General features: G+C 42.7%; 1 protein-coding gene across 3 annotated transcripts in view; it reads left to right on the top strand.

The window, feature by feature from the left end:
- CycY (cyclin Y) overlaps positions 1-23,468 on the top strand; it is an 81,414-nt gene extending 57,946 nt beyond the window's left edge. For all 3 annotated transcript variants that reach the window (XM_075677800.1, XM_075677799.1, XM_075677798.1), the window contains exons 6-7: positions 16,800-17,033; positions 22,909-23,468. In XM_075677800.1, the coding sequence (XP_075533915.1) occupies positions 16,800-17,033; positions 22,909-23,031 (357 nt within the window). In that variant the 3' untranslated portion in view covers positions 23,032-23,468. The remainder of the gene's footprint in view (positions 1-16,799; positions 17,034-22,908) is intronic.
- The last annotated feature ends 204 nt before the right edge of the window (positions 23,469-23,672 follow it).

Here is a 23,672-nt window from a genome sequence, read left to right on the forward strand (position 1 = left end):
GAGTGAGTATTCGTCACAAAATGAGGTCTTGAATGATGTTCAATGATGTAAAGGCTTAATAACTAGTAGGTGGGAAGGTACAAGGGATCTTATTGATGTTTCTCATGGTGTATTAACATTTTGGGAAACATTAAAACATTTTTGGACCTTTCACTTTCTGTGTATCAGTATAGATTCAAGTGAATGTCGTAATGCATGCCAGTTCTTGAGCTAGAAAGTCTTTGCATGCTTCATTAAAGCTTTGTCAGCTATCTGTACTGGTCTAAAATGACTATTTTGAGCATCCAGTGCTACACCTTTGTTGTTTTTTGACCGAAACAGTCACTTTTGTGACTTAACTGAACGAACTAAACACAAGTCCTGTTACTGTATAGTATTCACATGTAAAAGCTACACTTTTTTCCTTTAACTTCAGGTCTGAAGTTCTCTGGTGTGTCCCATGCATGAGTAAAAAGTAGAGGTGGGCAAATATCAACTTTTCAAATACGAATAGTAAGTATAGAATATTAAATTGAATAACCAATAGTCAAATGCAGATGCATATGCTTACAGCAGGAATATATTTATTTCGATATGATTAGGTACCATGCTTGTACTGACTAGTGCAAAAAATGACATCCGGAACAAAGGATCAGTTTTATACACAAATTACTAACTTAAAAAAAAAAAAGGAATAGCTTTTCAACAACTTCAGAGCCTACTTGCAAACAAGCTTACCAACAAAGAATGGCTGCTGTATAACTAGCTTTACAACCATATAAGTGAACAGTTGCTAAAAAAATCTGAAGTTGTGGGGAAAAAAAAAGTAAGCTGCTGAATTACTTGTGTGCTGTAAAATTAAAAGGGCCCATTGGAAGAAAACATCACAGGTTGTAGTGTAAAAGATAAAACTGCTGCAAGACAGCGCCAATAATACTGCCAACCTCTCCTTTAATTGCATATTAATGAAAAAACACTGCTACATGATTAGACTGCCAAAAACACTAAATCACAGTCTACAAGCAAGAATTATAGGCTGTCATGTAGGCTTCTGCCACAAAACTAAACATAAAGCTTGCGTTACCCATTTTGTTTCTGCATTGCTTTGAAAACTTTTGTTGTCACTTTCTATAATTTGTGAGACTTTGTTTAGCTGACAGAGAACAGTAACCTGACTTTAACATACAGTTGTTGCAAAATGTTTGTTAGTTTCAAATATTCAAGAATGCCAAATAGTTCCTTCTTGAATACGAATATGAATATAGTTAGTGTGTTGTATTCGATTTTTATTTGAAACTTTAAATATTCATCCACCCCTGGTAAATAAATGTATACTGGTATCTGTTTTGAAAAAATTATCTTCTTGCTACTGTATGCAATAATTTTGAGAAACCTTTATTTTAGTTTAATTTGTTATCACATTCATCATCGTTGGCACGTAATTAAAGAGCTGAAGCATTTGGTGTCTGGTCAACCGGCAGTGCTCTGTTCAAAGGTGAAGCTGTCTTCTCATGTGTCATTTTAACTTGGGACTTTGTACCATGCAAAAGGTTGGAGTGAAAAAGTTACTGGAGTTTTCACACTAAATTTGAACAGAGTGTTACAATAGTGCTTGCATACGTTTCAGCTGGCAAGTGAGTGACGAAAACCCACTTCAAATATGTACATAGGAAGCATGGAATATCTCTGTGCTTGGTGTGTACCGGCACACACACTCAGGGTAGTCGCAGCTGCGGGAACTGCCCATGGAAAGCAGCACAAGTTGCACGAATGCATAAATGCAGGGTAAAAGTGCGATATTTTCAGCCAGGCTGAAAAAATTTTGTGACAGTGCTGATGCTTAGCCTATAAGGCTCCGTTTACTAGACTATGAACTGTAGAATTGATAAACAGACTTGTAGAGACCGCCCGTCACTCCGCTGTTGCCTCACTGTGGGGATCATTGCCTCTTGCTCTTTATTGGAACTGAGGTGGCTGTCCGACAGGGGTGCCACCACTGCTACTCGGCAAACCTGCTTTTACTTTCGAATAAAGCTAGTCGACTCTCTGTTCTCAACCTGTGAAAACGTGTATTACTTGCCTCCGCTAAACCGAGCTCAGAACAAGTGGTGACCCAGGACATTAATGTCTTTTTTTTTTTTTCGAACACTATCCATGGACGGCGCTGCTCCTGCTCCTGCTGACAGAGACAACGCTATGATCACGTCTCCTGTCGTTGCTGCAGAGCTTCAGCTTCCCAGCTTTTGGCCCAAGAATCCTCGAGTTCGGTTTATGCAAATAGAGGCCCGTTTTCAACACCAGCGCATCACTTCAGAGACAGCCTTGTACCTGCAAGTCGTCGCCACGCTACCCTCTGACATCGCCGATGTCATAGACGACTTGCTAGCGGGTATGCCGTCGACCACAGCATACGACGGCCTGAAACGCACAATCCTGCAGCGCCTCAAGCCATTGAAACAAAGTAGGCTCCAATAGCTTCTCTCTGAGGTACTTGGCGACCAACAGCCACAACTCCTGCACCGGTGTTTCACTTGCTGGGTGGCCACTCTGCAAACCAGAGCCAGTTTCCAATTTTGCGCGAGCTGTTCTTGCGGCGCCTTCTCCAGTCCACACGCATGGTGCTGGCAGGTTGGAACGAGACAAGTCTCGATCGGCTAACTGTGCTCGCCGACCGCATATGCGAATGCTCGTCTGTGGCACAGCTGCCTGTCGCCACTGTGAGAGTCTCAGAGCCAGCAGAACGACTCTCGCGCCTGGAGGAAACATTCAACCACCTTACCAGTGCACTGGACAAGCTGACGACTGATGACAACATTGGCGACCAACTTCAGCGTAACCATTCCGCCTTCACAATCTTGCACCGCACTTAGAGACTCGCCGCAGCAGTTGTGCTGGTACCACCGTCGCTTTCGTGAACAAGCAAGTCGCTGCACCCAGTCCTGTTCATGGATGGGAAATGCACGGGCCAGTCGTTAATGGCAGCATGCGACATTGGCCTTCGTGCGAGCCTCCTTGTCAACACTGGAACCGAGCTGTCTATCGTTCCCGTCGTGGCCGCAGATCACCAACGCGGCAAGTCGTCTGGGCTCCGGTCAATAACGCTAGACATTGGCGCTTGCACAGATGGGTGTTTGTGATCACCTATGTCAGCTTTGCCATACTGGGAGCGGATTTCCTCAGCCATTTCAACCTAGATGCGAGTGCTTGCGATCAGCACCTAAAGGATAACATCACATCCCTTGACATACTTGGTCTGCAGTCCAACCTCACCTCACCTGGCATCCGTACGTTTCGGTCGGTTTCAACGTACGACAAGGTGCTTGCTGAGTACCCGCAACTCACGAAGACCCAAAACGATGCGCTGATACATCATATCACCACCACCGGTCCAGCTCAGGGTGTCTACCAACCGGGAATTCTCAGGGATTTTGAGTAGTCTGGGAAAAACTCAGGGAAAACTTGGGCAATTTGTGCCTCTATCAGGGAAAATTAGCTGTAACTTTATTGAAAGGGTCGAAAGTCGCCGTAATGATGGCTCAAGTAACAGACAGGAATTGCAATGAATCGTCTTTGATTGTCTGTCATCAGCTGGATGAGTTGCCAGTGTACAGTCAATGACCGACTTTCCGGATTCCCAATAATTTGGACGGCTTCGCGGCACAACCACGTACTCCATAGAGTCAATGTATGAGAACGTCTGACATTTCGGACGCAAGAACCCTTTGCCGTCCGATTTTCCGGATTTTTTGCCATGACCGCAGGTCTGAAACCTCATTAATCAAAGCCACCACCGCTGCCGTTTTGATTGCCTCGCTAACTTGAACCGGCGCTCTCGCATGCAGATCTGCTGGCAGCCGTAGCCACCACTGCGGCACCGCTAGGCCTAGCTGCTTCGACGTTTGCTATGAAGCTTCTTGCCGTTGGGTGCTGTGTTTTTTTATTGAAAGAATTCGCTTCTATCAGCAATGGCACGGACTCCGCCTTTGTGGTCCTCGTAATTGGCTTAGAAGCTTAAAAATCACGGTGCGTTGCATAATGCCAGTTCCTGAAAGTCAGCTTCGTCCCCGTACAGAAATGTTACTTGGTGAAGCATACACAAAAGTATTGCAGTGAAGCATAACAAGCATGGGAAGGGGCTATTGCCACGGGATACAGTATGTATTCCTTAATTATATACGCGTTCACCCAGTATTTCCTTTCACAGTACAAGCACCGACAGGCCTTCAGAGCGTTTTCGAATGTGCCTGTGGCGGTTTGAGCCCTTAAGGGCAGTAAACGACATCCATTTGTCCTTTTCCAACTGGCCGATTTTTCAGACAGTGGCCCCTAGGGAGTTCGAAAAATAGGACGTGGACTGTGCAACTGACCAAGAAGTTGCTTTGAATAGTCCATAGGGCGAACGAGTGGCGGAAGGAGGCCAAGAACAGAAAGGACTTGTGTATTGAGGAATCAACGGGAAAGGAAGCGTGCTGCCGCTGTTTTGAAAGAGCTTGAGCCAAAAAAACAGTGTTGACTGATGCCGAGATGCAGGTGTCCCCCATCGAAACCAAAATAAACTCTAAAGCAGTGAAACGCAACCCTGAGGCGTCGTGCGCGAGCTGAAAGTATGTCAGGACAGTTTAGGTTGACTTACGAGCTGTTGAGAGAGAATCTCAATTGTGACAAAGTTCGGGCCTCATACCACTGAGCTTGCTATCAGTTGATAGAAATAGCTCATATTCGAAAATATTTGCTTCTGTATGCATCTCCTTTTTATTCGTATTTGAGAATGTCAGACTCGATTTGTAATTTTTTTGAAGACATTTTATTTGCTGTGCATTTTACTAACCCCTCCCTTCTATTCTCTTTTTGAATAATATAAACACTACTCCTTGGTATTCAAATTGGATTAAGTCGTTTTCTTTAAATTTGGAAATGTCAGCTTGGTAGACACCCTGTCACCTGTGGCCACGCACTCATGGAGGCTCGCAGGACAGAGGTTGGAAGTTGCCCGCCGTGAGTTCAAACACATGCTTCAGCTCGGCATTAATCGTCCTTCCTCCAGCAATTAATTGGTCTTCACCTCTCCATCTGGTTCCAAAGCAGTACAGTGGTGAATGGCGGCCTTGTGGTGATTACCGAGCTTTGGATGCCGTCACTGCTCCGGATGATTATCCCCTTTCCCCATACATGACTTTGGCACTCGTCTGGCAGGAACCAAAATATACAGCAAAATTGATTTGATGAGCGCGTACTACCAAATTCCTATCAAACCCAGCGACATTTCGAAGACTGCAATCACTGCTCCATTTGGCCTATTTGAGTTTGTCCATATGCATTACGGTTTTAAGAATGCTGCGCGCCAACTTTTCAAAGGTTCATGGACGAGGTTATGCGTGGACTCCTGTTCATTTTCGTCAACCTCAACGACATTCCCGTTGCAATTCGCACAGATGAAGAGCACAAAGAGCGCCTTCACTTTCTATTTCAGTGACTCGATGAACATGGCCTGGTCCTAAAGCCCCAGAAATGCATTTTCGGAGCTGAAGCCCTGGATTTTCTCGGCCGTCGCATTGCACCCCAAGGCATCAAGCCACTGGAATCACGGGTGCAGGCAATTGAGGACTTCCCCTCACCAACCTCTTTCCAAAAGTTTCGTGAGTTTCTGGGGCTCATAAATTTTCACAGGCACTTCATACCATCCTGCGTGCAAGTTCCTCAGCCACCTATCGACCTGTTGCGTCGCAACTCCAGACAAATGCTTACCTTCAACTGGTCCTCGGAGCATGAACGCTCCTTCCAGGAAGCCAATAAGCGGTTGGCAACTGCACTGTTGCTGATTCATCCACTGCCCGATGTGCCAACTCGCCTTATGGTAGGCGCACTGTGCCGACTGCAGCAGTGGGTGCAGTACTGCACCAGCACAATGGCACAGACTGGAAGCCGCTGGGCTTCTTCTCAAAGCATCTCAAACCTACAGGAGCTCGCTGCAGCTCCTTAGACAGGGAGAGTTGGCGATCTATTGCGCTGCCAAGCATTTAATTTTTTTTGTGTGTGTTTTTTTCTTGAAGGCTGTTGCTTTTACGTTCTGACCGACCACAAGCCGTTAACCTTCGTTTTCAAGAACAACAGTTCCTCATGCTCAGAACGTGAGCATTGGCAACTTTCCTTTATCTCCGAATTTTCTACTGACATCTGCCGTATTTCTGGGACCGAAAATCAGGCAGCTGACACACTGTTGTAGATCGGTGCTGTGCCTGCTGGCCCTGTGGATTTCCAAGCTCTAGCCTCCACCCAGTAAAACGACCCTGAGCTGTGCCAATTATGTGAAAAAGGATCATCACTCCAGCTTGCAGAGGTGCCGCTTCCCTACACAACAACATTGGTCACATGCGACACATCACAGGCAGTTCCTCGCCCATTCGTGCCCCATCAGTTTAGGTGGCCAATATTTGATTCAGTGCATGGGCTAAGCCATCCCGGCACCAGAGCAATACCGAGGCTTATGACAGACTGCTTCGTCTGGCCAGGGATCTACAAAAATGTTTGAAGCTGGGCAAGAAGCTGCAAAAGCTGTCAAGCCGTAGAAGTGACCCGGCACACGTGTTCAGCGGTGCAGCTGTTTTGACCATCAGAAAGTCTTTTAGATTACGTGAATTTAGACTTGGTGGAGCTTCTTCTGCCCTGCCACAGTTTCAGGTAGCTCCTCACGTGTGTCAACCGGTACTCAAGGTGGCCTGAGGCGACACCTCTAAAGACATCACGGCCGAAACGGTGGCAGAAGCATTTGTTGCTACATGGGTGTCGTGGTATGGTTGCCCTTTGCCCATAACTGCTGACAGAGGCCGACAAGTCCAAAGCTCACTTTTTTATGCCCTGGCGAGCCTGCTCAGCATGCACTTTCATAACGCCCTGGCTTAGCACCAGCAGAGAAACGGTATGGTCAAGCGTCTCCACCGATAACTGAAGGTGTCATTGACCACCATGCTCGACAGACAGCACTGCATGGAAAGGCCACCTCTAGTACTACTGGGGCTGCGAACAACAATCAAGGATGACCTCGGAGTCAGCGCAGCGGAGGTGCTTTATGGGTAATCAATCCGCGTTCCCAGCCAGTTTTTCGGCACCCAGCAAGGCATTCTGCCAGCAGTCGTGCAGCACTTAGGCTGCATTCCTGGCTCGAGCAGCTTCGACCTACACCCCCACGTATCGCCCGGGAGCAGCCTGTGTTTAGTTTTCGGACAATGGACACAACCGCGCACGTCTTTATGCAGCATGTCTCTATCAATCCACCATTGACTCCTTACTATCTAGGCCCTTTTCGTGTGGTTTCGCATTCAGAGAAAACCTTGAAGATTGACGTTTGCAGCAAAGAAGAGGCAGTGTTGTGCGATCTCATGAAACCAGCCTATCTAGAACATTAACTCTTCATCCCTTCTGCCATTAAAACGCTAAGCCCCCGGAATTCTAGAGAGGGAAGTCCTTGTAGCAACCGTCTGTCACTCCACCGTGCCTCGCCGTGGTAGTCATTGCCCTTTGCTCTTTCTTGGAACAGAGGTGGCTGTCCAACAGGGGTGCCACCACTGCCACTTGGCAAACCTGCTTTTTACTCTTGAATAAAGCCAGTCAACTCTCCATTCTGAACCTGTCAAAATGTGTATTACTTGCCTCCACTAAACCAAGCTCCCAACAGACTAAACAGAAGCGCGATACGCCTCAATGCACTGCGCCAACACTGTGTAGTTGCAGATGATGGGGTGCATGCTTTGAAAAAAGGTGCAGCTAATGTGGTGATAATTAAAAAAAAATAGTGTTTTCCCATATATTTAGAGCTCAATTTACGGTTGTGGTCCCTACATGGGTGCGGGATTTTACTGGCAGAAATATGCAGCTTCTTTGAAAGGCGACAGCAGTGCACTCTGCCACTCAGATAAGCACACTTCGTGTGCTCTTCACTTCCTAGAGTGATAGCAGCTCATGTTCTGACGTGCTTCCAATCCTGAGGTTGCTAGAGACATGGCTAAAGTTCAAACAAGTGTTAGGAGTAGACTGCATTTGTATGTGCAGGTGTATGTATGTGTGCGTGCATAAGGAATGATGAAGCTTTGATGACATTTGATTCTCTTAACTTCATGAAATATCTGTTTATTTTTATTTATTTCAATGCCTTCAAGGCCCCAGCAGGACGTTACAGAAGGGAGTGGGAAAAAAAAGTGTTTTAGTCATAATACAGCAAAAAGAAAATATTATGAAAAACAGCAAAAAAGCACAAGTTTACGCAAAACGCAAGAACACAACAGGTAACGAGGCAGATTATTCAAATACATTGTTTTGCGCAGCGGATTTAAACAAACAAATGTCAGAAATATTGGCAACAGAGGTGGGCAGATGGCTCCAATCACACGCCATCTTTGGTATAAATGAGTAGGAATACGCATTCGTCTGGCAATATGGAATGCGTACCTTATCGCGATGATCTGTGCGAAGCGATATGAATGATGGCTCAGAAAGAAGATCACTTTTTAGTTGGTGATTATGGTAATAAATCTTGTGAAAAAGTAGCAATTGGGACAGCTTTCGATGAAGGGAAAGACTAGGAAGGTTCAAAGTTCTTTTCATTGTAGTTATGCTAGCAGTGCGAGTGAAGTTAGACAATATAAAACGGGCGCTGCAATTCCGTGCCGCTTCTAATTAAATAGTAAGGGTTTCGAGGCCCGGGTTCCTTACCAAGTTTGTGTATTCTAATTTAGGTCGCACTAGGATTTTGTAAAATAGTAGGTTTAATGAATATAGAGTCATAGAAAAGTTACGGTGCAAGTAACCAAGCATGCGATTAGCATTGTTAACAGTACAATAGACGTGAAGTTGCCATGAAAGATTATCAGTTATATGAACCCCTAAATATTTTTACGTTGTTACTTGTTCAAGTATACAGCCTGAAATATGGTACACACTAGGATTCACATTAGCAGACCTGTGTGAAACTCGCATAAATTTACATTTGTTAGAATTCAGTTTCATCAGCCAAGTGTTACGTCAACTAGATACCTTTAAGTCGCATTGTAGTATGGACGGGTCTGAAATGGAAGAGATTACTCGGTAAATAACGCAGTCATCTGCAAAAAGTCTGATTGTGGAGTTGATAGAGTTTGGTAGATCATTAATATATATTAGGAACAATAGCGGCCCCAGCACCGAACCTTGAGGCACGCCTGAGGTAACAGAACATGGTGAAGAATCAGCGCTATTAGCAGTGATGAATTTAGTTCTGTTATGCAAAAAACTCGATCCATGAAAGAATATCAGGGTCAACTTTCAGTTTGCTGAGGTTTAAACAAAGTAGTTGGTGGTTAACAAGATCAAATGCTTTCCGGAAATCTAAGAATATGCAATCTGTGAATAATCCCTTGTCTAATGCGTCAAATAAGTCATGGGTTAAGGAAATGAGCTGCATCTCACACGAAAATAATCATGGAGTTTCATATTGGCATAACTAGAGGTAAATCTGGCGCTGCGATCGTTCAACCATCACAGGAATGATGGGAAGTACAGGCTTCGGATTGGCATTCTGTTCACTGGTGAATTAGTCTACAAGTATTTTTTGGCAGTTTTGGTTTCGCTCCAAGCTTAATTGCTATAACCTGCAGTGGGACAGTGCAACGCAAAGCTCTCTGCCTTTGTTATGTTGTTCGAAGTGGCGATAGAGCGCTAGGCCAGCGGCTGGGACGATGTTTGTGTCGCGGTGTGGTGTCGAAGCCCTGATGAGAAAGTGACGGCATCACAAACGTTGAAAGAACATGTATTGACCATTTGGACCTTGGTTTATTAAGTGTGTTAGGTTGGCGCCGTAGCGTTATGGGCTTTATGAAACTTCAGAATAGGAAAAAGAAGGCACTACTGATACAAGACATATACAGTTGTACTTCTAGTGGCTTGACAATCAAATCTTATTAAGGGCTTTATTATGCATTGCTCATTTATGTGCTCATTGAAATGCGTATTTTAGGACTTTAAGAACACAAACTTACTTGTGGTAGGAAAGGTTGCTGCCTCGTGGCTGTAGTCTAGTGTTGCAAAATATGTAAGTGCAAAGCCACGCCATAACACTTCAGAAGCGGTACGTCAATATAAAATATGATGAAGCATACTCGTAGGAGGCCACAAGCGTCCTAGCTAGCGCTGCAGCAGATGTGCTTAAAAGTACTTGACGTTCAGCAATCGTGACAGCCGACGCAGCCTTTCGAAAGAGCGAGATAGTTCGCAAGTGCCTGTCGTCTGCGAGAAAAGTCTTGCGTTTGCAGCGAGCAGGCATTGTAGCAGATGACATTTGTGGCATTCCTTTCAAGGGCGCAACACTTTCTCACAAAAAAAATTTTATTCCTATGAACACTTGATGAGTATTTTTATATAAGTACATGCACGGTTTTTATTGCTGTTGTAAAAATAAATAAATAATTATTCTCTGACGTTAAATCGGGAACAGAATCGAAGAATGCATACCTTGGTGTCCCCTGGTGATAAACCATAGTGAACAGTGCTTCCATCTCAGTCATACAAAGTTTATCTAACGTGTTGTATGTTATATAACATACTGCAGAAATAAAATTATATTTTACGCAATAATATTTGAGTATAGCTTCGTTTAGTGCGCCACAAGCAAACGCCACTAGTCTAAAAATTGAAGTCAATCCGAAGCCTGTACTTCCCATCATTCCCATGTAGGTTGGGGCAATGCTTATGAGAGCCCCCGTAGAAACTAGCGCCACATTTCCCTCTAGGGTATTTATTTAGAAACTCTATGAAAATAATATACGGAAACTATGCTGATGAGAAAAAAGAAACAACTGATTGTCAAGAAATTTAATCAAATTACAATATATGATATGTTCAAACATTTTACATGGGATACTTGTTAACGATATCGGTCTGTAGTTGGTGATGCAATCAGTATCACCAGACTTCAATATTGGTACAACCTTGCCCACTTTCCAGTCCCTGGGCAACTGTGCCGAGTCGAACGACTGCATAAACAGTTCATGCAAGTGAATGGAAGAATAAATACTTGTGTTTCTTAAAAATTTTGAGCTGATGTCGTCAATTCCTGAAGATGAAACCTTTAGATTACTAATTAAACTTTGTACAATTTAGTCCTGCATGATTCTGCTATTACATCATCAAAATGCCATATAAAAATTTTAAATAGTATGGGTGTAAGCATCTAGCTATACACCAGTGTTATCTGAAGCTTCAGCCATGGCCTTAAAGAAGTACTTGATTTGACAAAAAGGAGTGCTACTGTTTACCATTCCAAGCCAATTGTGGTGTGTGTTTGCTATCTAAATGTGTTATTGTAGGAGTACTACACTGATTGGAATCGCAGCATTAATTTTACTTCCTGCGTGAGGTATGTGATTGTGAAATTATCCTAAGTTGTCTTTTTCTTGCTTTTAAAGCTTCTTCTGCATGCTCAGATTGCCGCTGTGTGTAAAACTGCACTTCAATCGGTGTTCACTACAGTGGGCACTTGAGTTGAAGTGTTGTGCTTGTTCTATGTGCATTGTGCTCTGTTCTGCCTGAATTTGGTGCTGGTAAATCAAGTTTCACTATACTTGTAACAAGCGATCCCAGCTTTCTCATTTGGTTGCCATACTGTGCTGCATTTGGGGAGCTGTGTTTTATTACAGAAAACACCTATGGTTACTCTGTGACAAGAAACAATGTCCCACAATGTGCTCTGCGCCAGTTTTGGGACAGCCACAGCAGTAGCTAAATTTGATAGACGTGTTCAGGTGCCGCTAGGTTGCAGTAAGATTGTTGCACAATCAAGCGTGCTTATATTGAGCATGGATATTGCAAATTGTCTCCATTGAACAATGTAAATATTCCTTGGGGAATCAAACATAAAAATATGTGGGTGTTGTGTACCAATACTAAACTTCTGTTGTCACATTTGATGTATTAACTACTTACAGTGTCATGCTCTTCATAAAATGAGTTTTCATTGTGCTTCCAATGCTTTATCATTGCTTTGATATAGTGCAGTCAGTTTGCAGAGCATGGGATTGCTTGAAAGACATCCCATGGATTGCCTGCATGGCCTATTGTTCCAAAGAATAGAGTACCACTTTCAGCTGTGCAATGAATTGTAACTGCTGGCAGCCCTAGTCAGAAAATAATGTAAAGTCATGTCCAGAGCACTTTGTTGCTGTGTTGACACCATGTTTAGAGTTCAGCAGTGGCAGCCATAGGTGTACCACACTTTGTGCTCCATCAGCAGTTTTCATGAGAGAGATGTCAAAGCTATACATAATGAGGCTGTGACAGCTGTGTTACGCTGCTTTGGAGTATAGTACTGGCACTGAAGCATTTACTCTAGAACCCTTCAGCCATAAAATATATGTTCATAGAAGTGATGCTTGAAAATGCTAGCATGCTCTTTGCACTGTGTGAATTGTAATTAATCAGGGCTTCCTGTTTCTGCACGTTGCATATTAAAGTGGAGTAACACCTAAGAAATACTAGTTGGTTTCAGTCTAAAAACTTGGTCAACATGCACCTTTGAACACATACAGGGGCAGATTTATGGGTCAGTCCAAGGAGTGGGAAAGGGGTGGTAGGAACTTTTTGTTTTTGTTGCTTTTTGTATATGTGCATACATATAGCACTCATACAGGGTGCCACGTTAAGGTTACCCAAGCTTTTAAAAATAAAATATAGAATATGTGAGGATGCAACCACTGGTATTCTGTCAGCAGTGACGTACCTTACCAGGAGGATCTTAATCATTGAATTATCAATTATTTAAATTTAAATTAATCCAATTAACAAAGTTTTGAATGACTGAATTTAGGATGTAAATTTCAATAGAAAAGTACTAATTTTATAACACCCGGTTCAGTTGTTTTCAGTGTGCTATGCCTCAGGTAATTATTTTTTCTGCATTATAAAGAAAATGTGCAAAATATGACAATAGCTGCATGATTACGTGTCCGCGTGCCATGACAACAGCAGTCCCAGGCTTTATGCAGAAGAATTAACTCTGCTCAATGTCGTCCTCTTCGGTGCTGCTGTGCACTGCATTGGCTTCACGTTTAACGCGGAAAAGGCAGTTTGCAGTGACGAATGCCAATACCCATGCCTCGCCACTTTCATGTGGCCGCTGAGCCAGGCATTTAGCAGAGTTATTTCTTCCGAGTAACGTGACTGGGAGCACTGGTGTTGTGGCGCGCGGATGCGCAATCATATGGCTATTTTCATATTTCGTGTTTTCTTTATAATGCAGAAAAAATAATTACGCGAGGCATGGCGTACTGAAAGCAACTGAATTGGGTGTTTTAAAACACAATTATTACTTTTCTGTCAAACTTTGCTCAGTAATTAGTTTGTTAATTGAACTATCAATAATTAGCTGAAATAAGAAAAGTCCTCCTGGTGTGGTACATACTGCTGACAGGAATCCATTGGTTGCATCCACGTATATTCTGTATTTTATTTTTAAGATCTTGGGTAACGTTAGCTGGGACACCTTGTGTATATCCTATCAATGCTGAATAGCTTTACCATGTATTGGGAACCTATATTTAATTAGTATATATATGCATGTTACTAAAACTTGATTTTTTCCTACCACCCTTAGAAACCCTAAAGACCAAGGATTTCCTCCAATACACTGCAGTTCTTTTATTATTCATCAATTAGCTTGTGTCTTATACCAAGTTCGTGCAGAAGTACACAATGTTAGAATAATTGAACCTGGGATTGTTTATACATGGTACGACAATGACAAACATATGCAAATAACACTAAAAGTTAGACAACATGCAAATATATGAGTGATTGAATAGAAAGTTTATGTTAAAAAAGACACCACAAATATTTGAGAAACATTACTCGCCTCGCCATTTATGAAAACCTGCAGCAGTCACCCAAAATGTTATTGTAATTCTGACTGAAGTGTGCTCTGACACAATGGCAGAGTGCCAGTGGAAGACTGATGAGAACAGCACATTTTGATAAGGCATGACTAAGTATATGTTTCATCTAAAGTGAAAGAAAATTCACTACAATCAAAAAAGGGCCAGAGAATTAAACCATCTTGCATACCACCACCTACATAGCACTTATTGGAGGCATGCAGCCACACGGACTTCAGTCAGTCATTATGAGTACATGTCTTGGGTGAAGTTTGTGAAAAGAAAAGGCTCCTTAGCTGAGGCAGTGTGAAGTCATAGGTGCCCTGGTCTGTTGCCATGGGGCACCACATTTGAAGACCGGAGCCTCATCTCTCATGAGGTGAGGGCCACATCTCCATCATCTCTGTTCGTGGCTCGTCTGCTTTCTTGGTCCTCTTTGGTCACTACTCCGCTGAAGATTGGAACAATGCCTTATTCCCCTCTCACTTGTGTTACTTTCTCGTGGGTGGTATTTCGTTGTTCAGGCATTTCTGCACCTTCTTCAACAAGATGGGTCATAGCATGCAACAGTTTAAACTGCATACCGCCTCCAAAGATTTATTTTTGACATACTGTGTGTCCCAGCGTTTCCCCAGCAGAAGCGGCTCGGGTCAACACTGCAGGCCCCGTTGGGCATCGGTGCTTCTTTGTCTCCTCTGCATCCTTGGGGGCCTTTGATTATGGGTTCAGGAAAAATGGTTGGGGACACAGAGAATACAAGTGTGAGTGAAAAAGTGGCTGAAGATAGATTTTTTTATGGCGCGAGCTGGGTGGGTCTTGTGTATGTGTCAGGGGACCGGGAAACTGAGATGAGCGAATGCTTTCAACCCAAAACAGCTATAACTTCCTTGTGAAGCAGCTGATTTCATTTTGTATTTTCCTTGGCATCTCTCAGTGTCAAAGGATAGTGGAGGTGCAGTTTTACTGAATGTGTCCTTACGTGGCTCTAGCTCTGATGGTAACACTGAGTCATGGGGTGCACGAGTGTGTGCTAAGGAAATTCATGGGATGCAGGATGGTGTGGCTATGGTTGCAGCTGTTGTAACCACATGCCCAGCTGCACAGCTCTGGTGGCACAGCTCCGGCCCTAAGCAAAGTTTGCTTATCTGGTGTTGCTGGACTGCCCACAAGAAGCATAGTGGCAAATACAGACATAAAAATAACAAATTGATATTGTAGAGGTCAATTCCTTACTTTCCATCTGAGAAGACAACTGTCATCTGGTTTTACAGTTTCATTTTTGGCGAAAAATAAAAAAAAACAAGAATACTTTGCAACTCACTGGAAAATTAAGTGTTGTTGTTTTTTTCTCTTCTGTTAGAGGAATAACTGGATTGGTGGTGCCTCCCCACCTTAAATCTGCCAATGAACATCTATCACTTTATTTCTTAAAACTACACTGAAAGCGTTGTAAGTTCCAAATCCACAGCAGTTTCTTAAAAGTTTTCATGCAGCTGCACATGGCGGTGCATTTCTCTTGAGGGAATGTGGTGGTGCCTTTGTTGCTTGCTTCATGACATATTCACTCTCCTTCACATATTTCTTTCAGAGCTTTAACTTTGCCTCATCTTGCCTTGATCTCAAAATTCTAGAGGCAAAGCATGTTGTTTTTAATATTTCTGGCCAATACCTGAGCTGCTCCAAGGCGATTCATACATTTAACAATGGGACAACCTCAGAACTTGCAAGATGTTAAAAAGAAACAAAGAAATAAAGAAAACTTTTTCTGGGACATAGCTACATGGTAGCATAATACGATGAGCTATTTTGTCATAATGAATGTATCTGTGTTACTTGGAACGGGAAAGTTGCCATCCCTGTGATTGTGGCACAATGCCATCAAACAAAACTTGTACATGTTTTTCAGAAATAGAACATCATGGTTGACATTCAACTACAGTTTTCTTTCCTAGGGGCCTGTAGCATCATGCTATAGTCATATTGATGGCAACTTTCTTTTCCATGAATCTATTTTTACTTTGTGGATTTCAACAGAATTCATAAATGGCTTAAGTAGAACTTTTCTTTGGCATCATCCTTTTTGCAGTCTATACTGTTATCTCTGCAGCTGCACCAACTGTTTTAGTTATTCCTAGACTGTCAAAAATGTTGATCTGAAAAATCAAGAGACTGTTTCCAAGTCTGGCTTTATCATTGATGAACATGAAGGAGCCTTGAAACATGTTTTTTTAACAGGTCCTCTGAATAAGTAGCCAAATAACCAAAGATTTCCAAACTTCAGCTTACCAAATCGAAGAAGTTATCTTAAATGAGGGTCCACTGTAATACTTGCTACAGGGCTGTACAAGAATCGTAAAGTTTTGCTGAAGGTAGACTTACTGGTTAAAATTTTGGTGCAAGAGCAAGAGGGCATTTGATGCTTTAAAAGTGCTGCTCATAAAAAAGCATGTTGTGTTAAAGCTGGCTTGAGTCAATTTCTGATTGCAGGTTGGTGCAGGTAGTTAAGTCACTTCTCTGCTACTGCTAGGTAGGTGATGGAGTTTGAAGCTGTAAAGTCCACTTTCATAAGCTTGCAATGTTTTATGAAGTATGTACTTATACAGGAAACCATTGTACTTAACTGTTTGCTTGGAAGCATTGTGCAATGAGTAAATAACTTTAGAAGTTTGCCTCTCTGCTCAGAGGCAAGAGTCATGACTAGGGAACAGTGAAATTTAACAAAACTGCTAACAGGAAATTGTACACTGAATTACAACCACATCAGTTTCTCTGTGCTCTGTAGCCATGATGTGATAGCAGACGTGTGCAGCTGTAGGACAACATTTTTGTAGCTGTTGTGTGGCTACACAACAATCTAGTCACTTTGCATTTGGTTTTTGAATATTGTTGGTGTAGTCCAAATACACTAGACAATGTTATTGTGTGCAGGTGTGGGATGACCAGGCTGTTTGGAATGTTGACTACTGCCAGATCCTTAAAGAGATCACAGTGGAGGACATGAACGAGCTTGAGCGCCAGTTTCTGGAGCTGCTTCAATTCAACATCAATGTGCCGGCTAGTGTCTATGCCAAGTACTACTTTGACCTCAGAACTCTGGCTGATCACAATGAACTGGCTTTCCCTTCAGAGCCACTCAGTAAAGAACGGGCACAAAAACTTGAGGTAAGCTTGCCATTGACAAGTACGCTGTCCTGCAAGAGTATAATGGCTACTGGCTTTGTAACTAGAGCTTGCCAGCTTCAGTACCTTGTAACTGTGGTAGCTTGCACTCACTTGCAGTGGGTGATGATGTATCTTGTGCGCTGGTGAACTATAACAGAGCACAAGTCGTCGTGGTGGCTTAAGTAATATGACATTCTGCTCCTGAGCGTGAGACCGGGGGGAGTTCAATTCCCGGCCACAGCACTTACATTCCAATGAGAGGGTGGAAAAGGAACACTCATGTAGTTAGATTTATTAAACATTTGAGGTCAATACAACCTGGAGCTCTGTACTGCAGTGCCGAGGTGTTGCGTTGGGATGTTAAACCAAATCAGTAATTAACTGACATGTGCAGCACTGACCTACAGTAGCTGGCAAGCTGTGACAACAAAATTGGTGCCATTAGCACTTGTGCACCAGACTGCGCAGTGTGTATGTAATAAGGACACAACAGCAGGTGCTTATTTGTTGCATGGAGTGGCAGAGCTTGTGTCATACTCATAAGAATATACCTACATCAAAGAGAATAAACTGGCGTGAATTTAGGCCTTTCTTCATGCATCACTGCAATAGGTATACCAACGTCCAACGTGAGGAATAACACTGCAGTTCAAGACATCACATGTCACGACCTCAACAGCGGCAGAACTAACGGCTCTGTGTCGTGCACTGGAATTAATTGATTCTGAAAGACCTAGAAAATGGGCTGTGTTCTCTGACTCAAAACCGGCATTACAGTGCATGCAATTAGTTTTCCGACGCGAATGTCATGAACAGCTGACACGAAATCGTGAAACTTCACCATCACGTCCAACAAAAAGGTCATGAGGTTGTCTTTCAATGGGTACCTGGCCATTGTGGAATCAGTGGCAATGATTCCGCTGATAACGCTGCTTGCACGTCACATCAAGAAGAGCACAACGTTCCAGTTCTGGTTTCGAGGACAGACGCCACAAGGCAGCTTCGACACCTGGCACGCAGTCTCACTGACCGAGTGGAACTCGCCAAACTTAAGACTTACACGACTGCATCGATTAAACCCCTCACTGCAACTTCGACCTCCATTCGGACTTCCTCAACGTGAAGCTACGCTTCTCTGTCGCCTTTGGTTAGGAGTTGCCTTCACCAAGGCATACTCTACGTTAATTGGCCGACAGTGCAGCATGCGAGGTCTGCGGCACAAAAGAAAATATTGACCAACTGCTGTACCATTGTCCACTATATGCCCCAGAAAGACAAGAACTTGCTAACGCTCTGCAAAAACTGGACAACCGGCCGCTTTCCGTGCAGGTGCTGCTGGAACAGTGCCCCCATCGCTTGTCGGCCCATAAAGCGGTGAAGGCACTTTTGTGCTTCTTGAGGACGACGGGCTTGTATGAACGTCTGTGACTATTAGTGCAATTACTATTAGACCACACGCGTCAGCGAACTCGCTGCTAATTTCCTTCTTCCCTTCAGAAGCGAGTTCATGTAAACACGGTCATGTCAGGCTCGATCAGCTCGATTGCTGACTCGACCCACTGGTGTCGGGTTCATGTAAACGTAGCCTTTGTTGTGCTAGTTGTGCAGTGGTTGGTGTATTCACTCATGAATGACACCGGCAGAGTAGACAAAATACTCAAAACACACGAAATGTTGCGTTTTCATTATAGTTTGCAGCAGTTCGGGTCACAGAACGCAGAGCCTACTCACCACGCTATAGTGGCTGGCCACGCCGCAAAGGAAAACACATTAAGAACAGGGTGGCTAGCGTTACTGTCAGCACTGCTATGTTTAGCATTCTTAATGAGGTGTATGTCTTTTGCATCAAATATATTGAATAATATTGAATGGAAGGAGTGTTAATTATAATAGATATGAGCATAATTAGAAATTACATTCTTGTACTTGCACAAAAATGAAACATCACTTTATGCGCCTCTGGCGGCTACATTTAAAAGCTCGTTATTGGCCGCGTGACACAACCACAACTTCCTTGAGGTTGAACTCCCCTAGGAAATTCTCACGCTCCCTTATCCTAAAGGAGTTCATGGGTGCCCATGTGACACGGGTATAAAAGTGGTTTAGAGCAAGAAAACTTGTCACAAACCTCAAATGTCACTGTGCAGTACCATTGATGTAATTGGCTGATGCCCATGATTTTTCTGCCTTACTGCGAGTTTGGTTTGTTTCTCTGGAAATATTTCACAAAAGTTAGCAGTCTCAATTTTATTTTTGAATGTGTTTCACTTTTTTGTCAATAAAAAACAACTAGCATTATCCATGCCACCACAGAATGTGATGCAACAGGGAGCTTTCTTGAACTATTGAAGTAGCATCACCAGTGTTGTCATTTTCTGATATGCCTGCTCTGAGTATGGATGACCTGTACACTGTTTCAGAGTTGTGAACTATCAGTCTCACTTGAATATGCTTTCGTTTAGTGTCTTCAAATTGTACTGATGATCAGTATCTTATCTGTAGGATGCTGGGTAATTTATTTTAAGCAAACATTTTAAAATTGTTTCAAGAATATGTTGGACAGTTTTTAGCTTTGCACCCAGATTTCATAGCGTTCTCTCTCTTTTAAATCGCTAAGGTGGATACTCAAGTGACTTGGAACAATTGGAACAATTAGAACAGACATTGACTTGAGGATTACCAGTGTACTGCTTGAAACTGACACCCAGTTTATAGTATTATAGCTGATTTATGTAGAAATGAGTTTTACATGTTTGCATTTAGGACAGATTCCCAAAGACCCATTATTATGTATGAACAGAAACAGATTATATATATATATATATATATATATATATATATATATATATATATAATTTTGCTCAATTTTAGTTTTGCACTGACTTCTTCTTGCATCAAAGCTTGGCGTTTTGACGCGACAGCGTTAAGGAGCTCATGTCGCAGAAATGCCGGTGTCGTCGTCGGCATTAGCCGTGATTGAAAAAATCCTGGAAGGCAATTCGTGAATAAAAACAACTTGCAAGATGGGCTGGGTGGGAATTGAACCAGGGTCTCCGGAGTGTTAGACGGAGACGCTACCACTCGGCCATGAGTTCGATGGTTCAAAGCGGGACAAAAGCGCCTCTAGTGAATGCGGTGTTGCCTTAGAAACGTGCCGTAGAAAGTTATACTGCGGTGTATATCGGTAATTATGAGTACGTAAATGACAGAAGTCACAGTTAAACGAGTAGTGAAGTGCGTTTCCGCTACATTTCTTCTGCGCTTGGCGCACACGCAAAGCCATCTTGCGGCAAACACAGAAGACCCCCTCCTCGTAATGTACGGCGCTGCCCCGACAGGTGGCGCGCCACTCGCCCGCTTCTCCCCTTCGTCTCATTTGAGCGCATTGGGGCCTTGCGGGGTCCGGTGTGAGGATGCCCCAAAGTTGTGCTGTGGACTTAGAAGTGTTGTATATGAAAACTATGTCTTTGTGTGACTCAAGAGCATACCGAGCAAATGAGTAGGCGGTGCGAACGGGGTGCGATAACGCTATTGCGTTCCACTCTTGAAGGCGAAGCTGAAGCGTCCAGCAATTAATTTTTTTTCTCAGCAGCTGTTTTATTCGCATGGAAAACTTGCTGGTTCCCTTCACTGAATACCATATATTTCACATAAGCGCTGCACTTTTTTAAGGATAAATTTAGGCTCTTAATTTTTTTGGTGTGACCCATCACAAGTAAAAAGTAAATAAATTTTATCTCCTTTCGAAAGCCTTGAGAAGCCTATATTTCCGCTTTACTTGCTGTCCTGTTTGATGTCGCTGACACGTAACCACGGCGCTGTAGTAGTCAGAATCTGGTAAACCACAAGCTCACTGTTCTCTGTCATTGCACTGCACTTTAGGTTGCGCAATGAAAAATACTACTGGGGTTGTCCTACAAAAAACATGTCCACGTACCTATCAGAAGATTACCAACTGTGCCTACAACCGAAGATAAAACCCACATGCATCCATGTATACCATATGGTACTGTGTTGATACCATTGAGCAACCATGGCTGATGAGGTGCATGTAGGGAAAAGCACGAATAATTTTTTTTCTTCAATATTTAGGCCTAAATTTAGGGGTGCAGCCTCTTACACGAATGCGACCCTTACACAAGAATATACGGCATTTCTACAAAAGTGTACTGCTTCTTTTAGAACTGTCTGGAATAATTTGCCAGTGAAGTGTGTTGTGGCCTCGATGAACTTCTATAGTTGCAAACAATGTACCTAGAGCGGGGTAGAGGCAATGCTGTTACATGGTGCTGATCATACAACTTAGTGTAACAAAACAATAAATGTTATGCCACACATTGCCAAGTAGCCACGAGTTAAACTCACTAAAGAGTGTAATTGTTACTGTACGCAGAGTATGCTCGGCCTGTATAAGCTTGCCCCATTTGTAAGCAGCATACATAGAGTAGGGTTGTGGTGGTGCCATCATGATGCAGGTGCAAGCAGTGATAGTACTGTCAACTTCGTGTGAAGTTGACAGTACTCCAAGTATTGTGCAAGACACTGCCAAGAAGCCAGAAATGAGTTTACCAGTATATTGCTGTGTAAAGAATATAATAAGGTGGATATTTTCCAGTTTTCACTTGAAATCGAGCGTTGCTTTTCTTGTAATTTTTTTCCTGTGTTTTTCAAGTGCTTGCGACCAAGGCTATTTTAGCAATCACATCTGTACTTTAATGTATGCCAATTCATTCTATGCTTACTCTGTAATGACATCTGACGGAGCTCCAGAATCTTGCAGTTATGACGTTTCTTAAGTACCATATTCCTCTAAAATACCAGTGTTGCTGTTCTTTCTTCTAATGACCCTGTTAACACAGCACTGAAGTCTACTACTACTACTACACACACACACACACACGCATGTATGCATGTATGCATGCATGCATGCAGCAAAAATACTCTGACAACTTTAAAGAGAAATAAGGTGTGTAATTGGGTAAACCAAACACCTTTGATTAGCCTAACCATGACTTCTTATATAATAGGAAAACTGGAAGTGTAAGAAAGACATATCTAAGACTTGTAAAATGTTATGGTAGGATGTTTGTTTGTTACCAAGAAATAATGTTGGTGTTTTATGAGGTGAGATGAATTGGAAGAGATATAAGAACAAAAGTTTTCACTTTTCTGGTTTTCCATCTCCTCAAAAACAGGAACTACACACATGTACACACACACGAAAAATTATTTTTACAGCTACAGACTATGTATTCCTGAATTACACCTTGAATAAAAAAAATTGTCAAATAGCGCACACCTGAACAGATACAGCAGGTACAGTGTTAAACTTGTGTGATTTTATGTCTCCTACGCAGATTTTTAAAGTTCCACTAAAACAGGACAAGTGCATGCACCATCCTGTTCGTCACTCCCTAAGCTCAGGAGTTAATTTCTCGACAGAATGACATGCATCTGCAAAACCTAATTCTCGAAGCTGACTACCAACTTGGCACAATGTATACGTCAGCACTTACTGACGAGTTTAATGTGTTACGGAAGTATATGCTCAAATTGAGCTATGTTGTGTGCCTTTTCAGCATGGCACGGGCTCAGCTTGTAACCAGCACATTTGGCAGTGACATTTGGCACTGTCAAATACTGATCATTTCTCATAAATTCAGTGTATGCACTTTGGTGTTTTCAGTCATGACCAGAAATACTCAGTGCTACCTTTTAACCCCCCCCCCCTCTTTTTTTTTTAATGACGTAACACACTTACGTTCTCATCCCCAAGTATGTCACTGAATGGACATGTAAAGGAGTGGTTTTTGTTTGTTGCTTTGCACACTCTGCCTTCTGCCATGAAGAGCTTGCCTACATTGCTTATTTGCAGGCCATGTCAAGGGTGTGCGAAGACAAGCTGGGTGAACTCCATAGGAACGGCTTTAAAAAGTGGTCCAGCCTGGACAATGTGAACAATGTCTCTGTTCGCCGGAGCACAGCCATTCTGTCCTGATGATACTGTCGTCCGTATTTGCTTCCCTTTGTCAAGTCCTTGCCAAACACAACCTAATGTTGAGTATTTTTTATACATGTTATTTTCTTTCTCGTGATGGTGCTGAAATTGAACTAATTGAGTCATAAAAGCGCAAAACTGTTATACCTAGTTATGGATATGTTTGAAGAAGCCTGTTTGTTTAAAACCTAAAGAATTGAGTCATATTGGCTGTTAGTTTTACACAATTTGGAAACATGTTTTTGTTTGTTTATTTTGCTGTTACATTCGTTGCATATACACTCGTTGCTATACTTTGTGTGTTTCATTCCGCACATTTACTGGGACAGAAGGCACAATCCATAACTTTAGACTTTCTTTTAATCAGGCCTTGGAATGAATGTACACAAGGGACTTTGTTTACCATGTTATGTCAATAAAATTTCATTTACAAAGCACTTTATGCAAGTTCTTTTACTGAATGGTAATACTTGTACAAATTTATGATAATAAACGTGTAAATTCTCGCTTGAACAATGTGTCCAGTGCATCATTTGTTTAAAAATAAGGCAGCACTAGTTGATAGTGTATTGCATTGCAGGTAGGCACTTTATTAGTGGATGGCATTGAGCCGTGCTCGCTAAAGCATAGCAGAAATGTGC

This window comes from Dermacentor variabilis, chromosome 1 (assembly GCF_050947875.1).
Source record: "Dermacentor variabilis isolate Ectoservices chromosome 1, ASM5094787v1, whole genome shotgun sequence".
In the NCBI taxonomy this organism is placed as follows: domain Eukaryota; kingdom Metazoa; phylum Arthropoda; class Arachnida; order Ixodida; family Ixodidae; genus Dermacentor; species Dermacentor variabilis.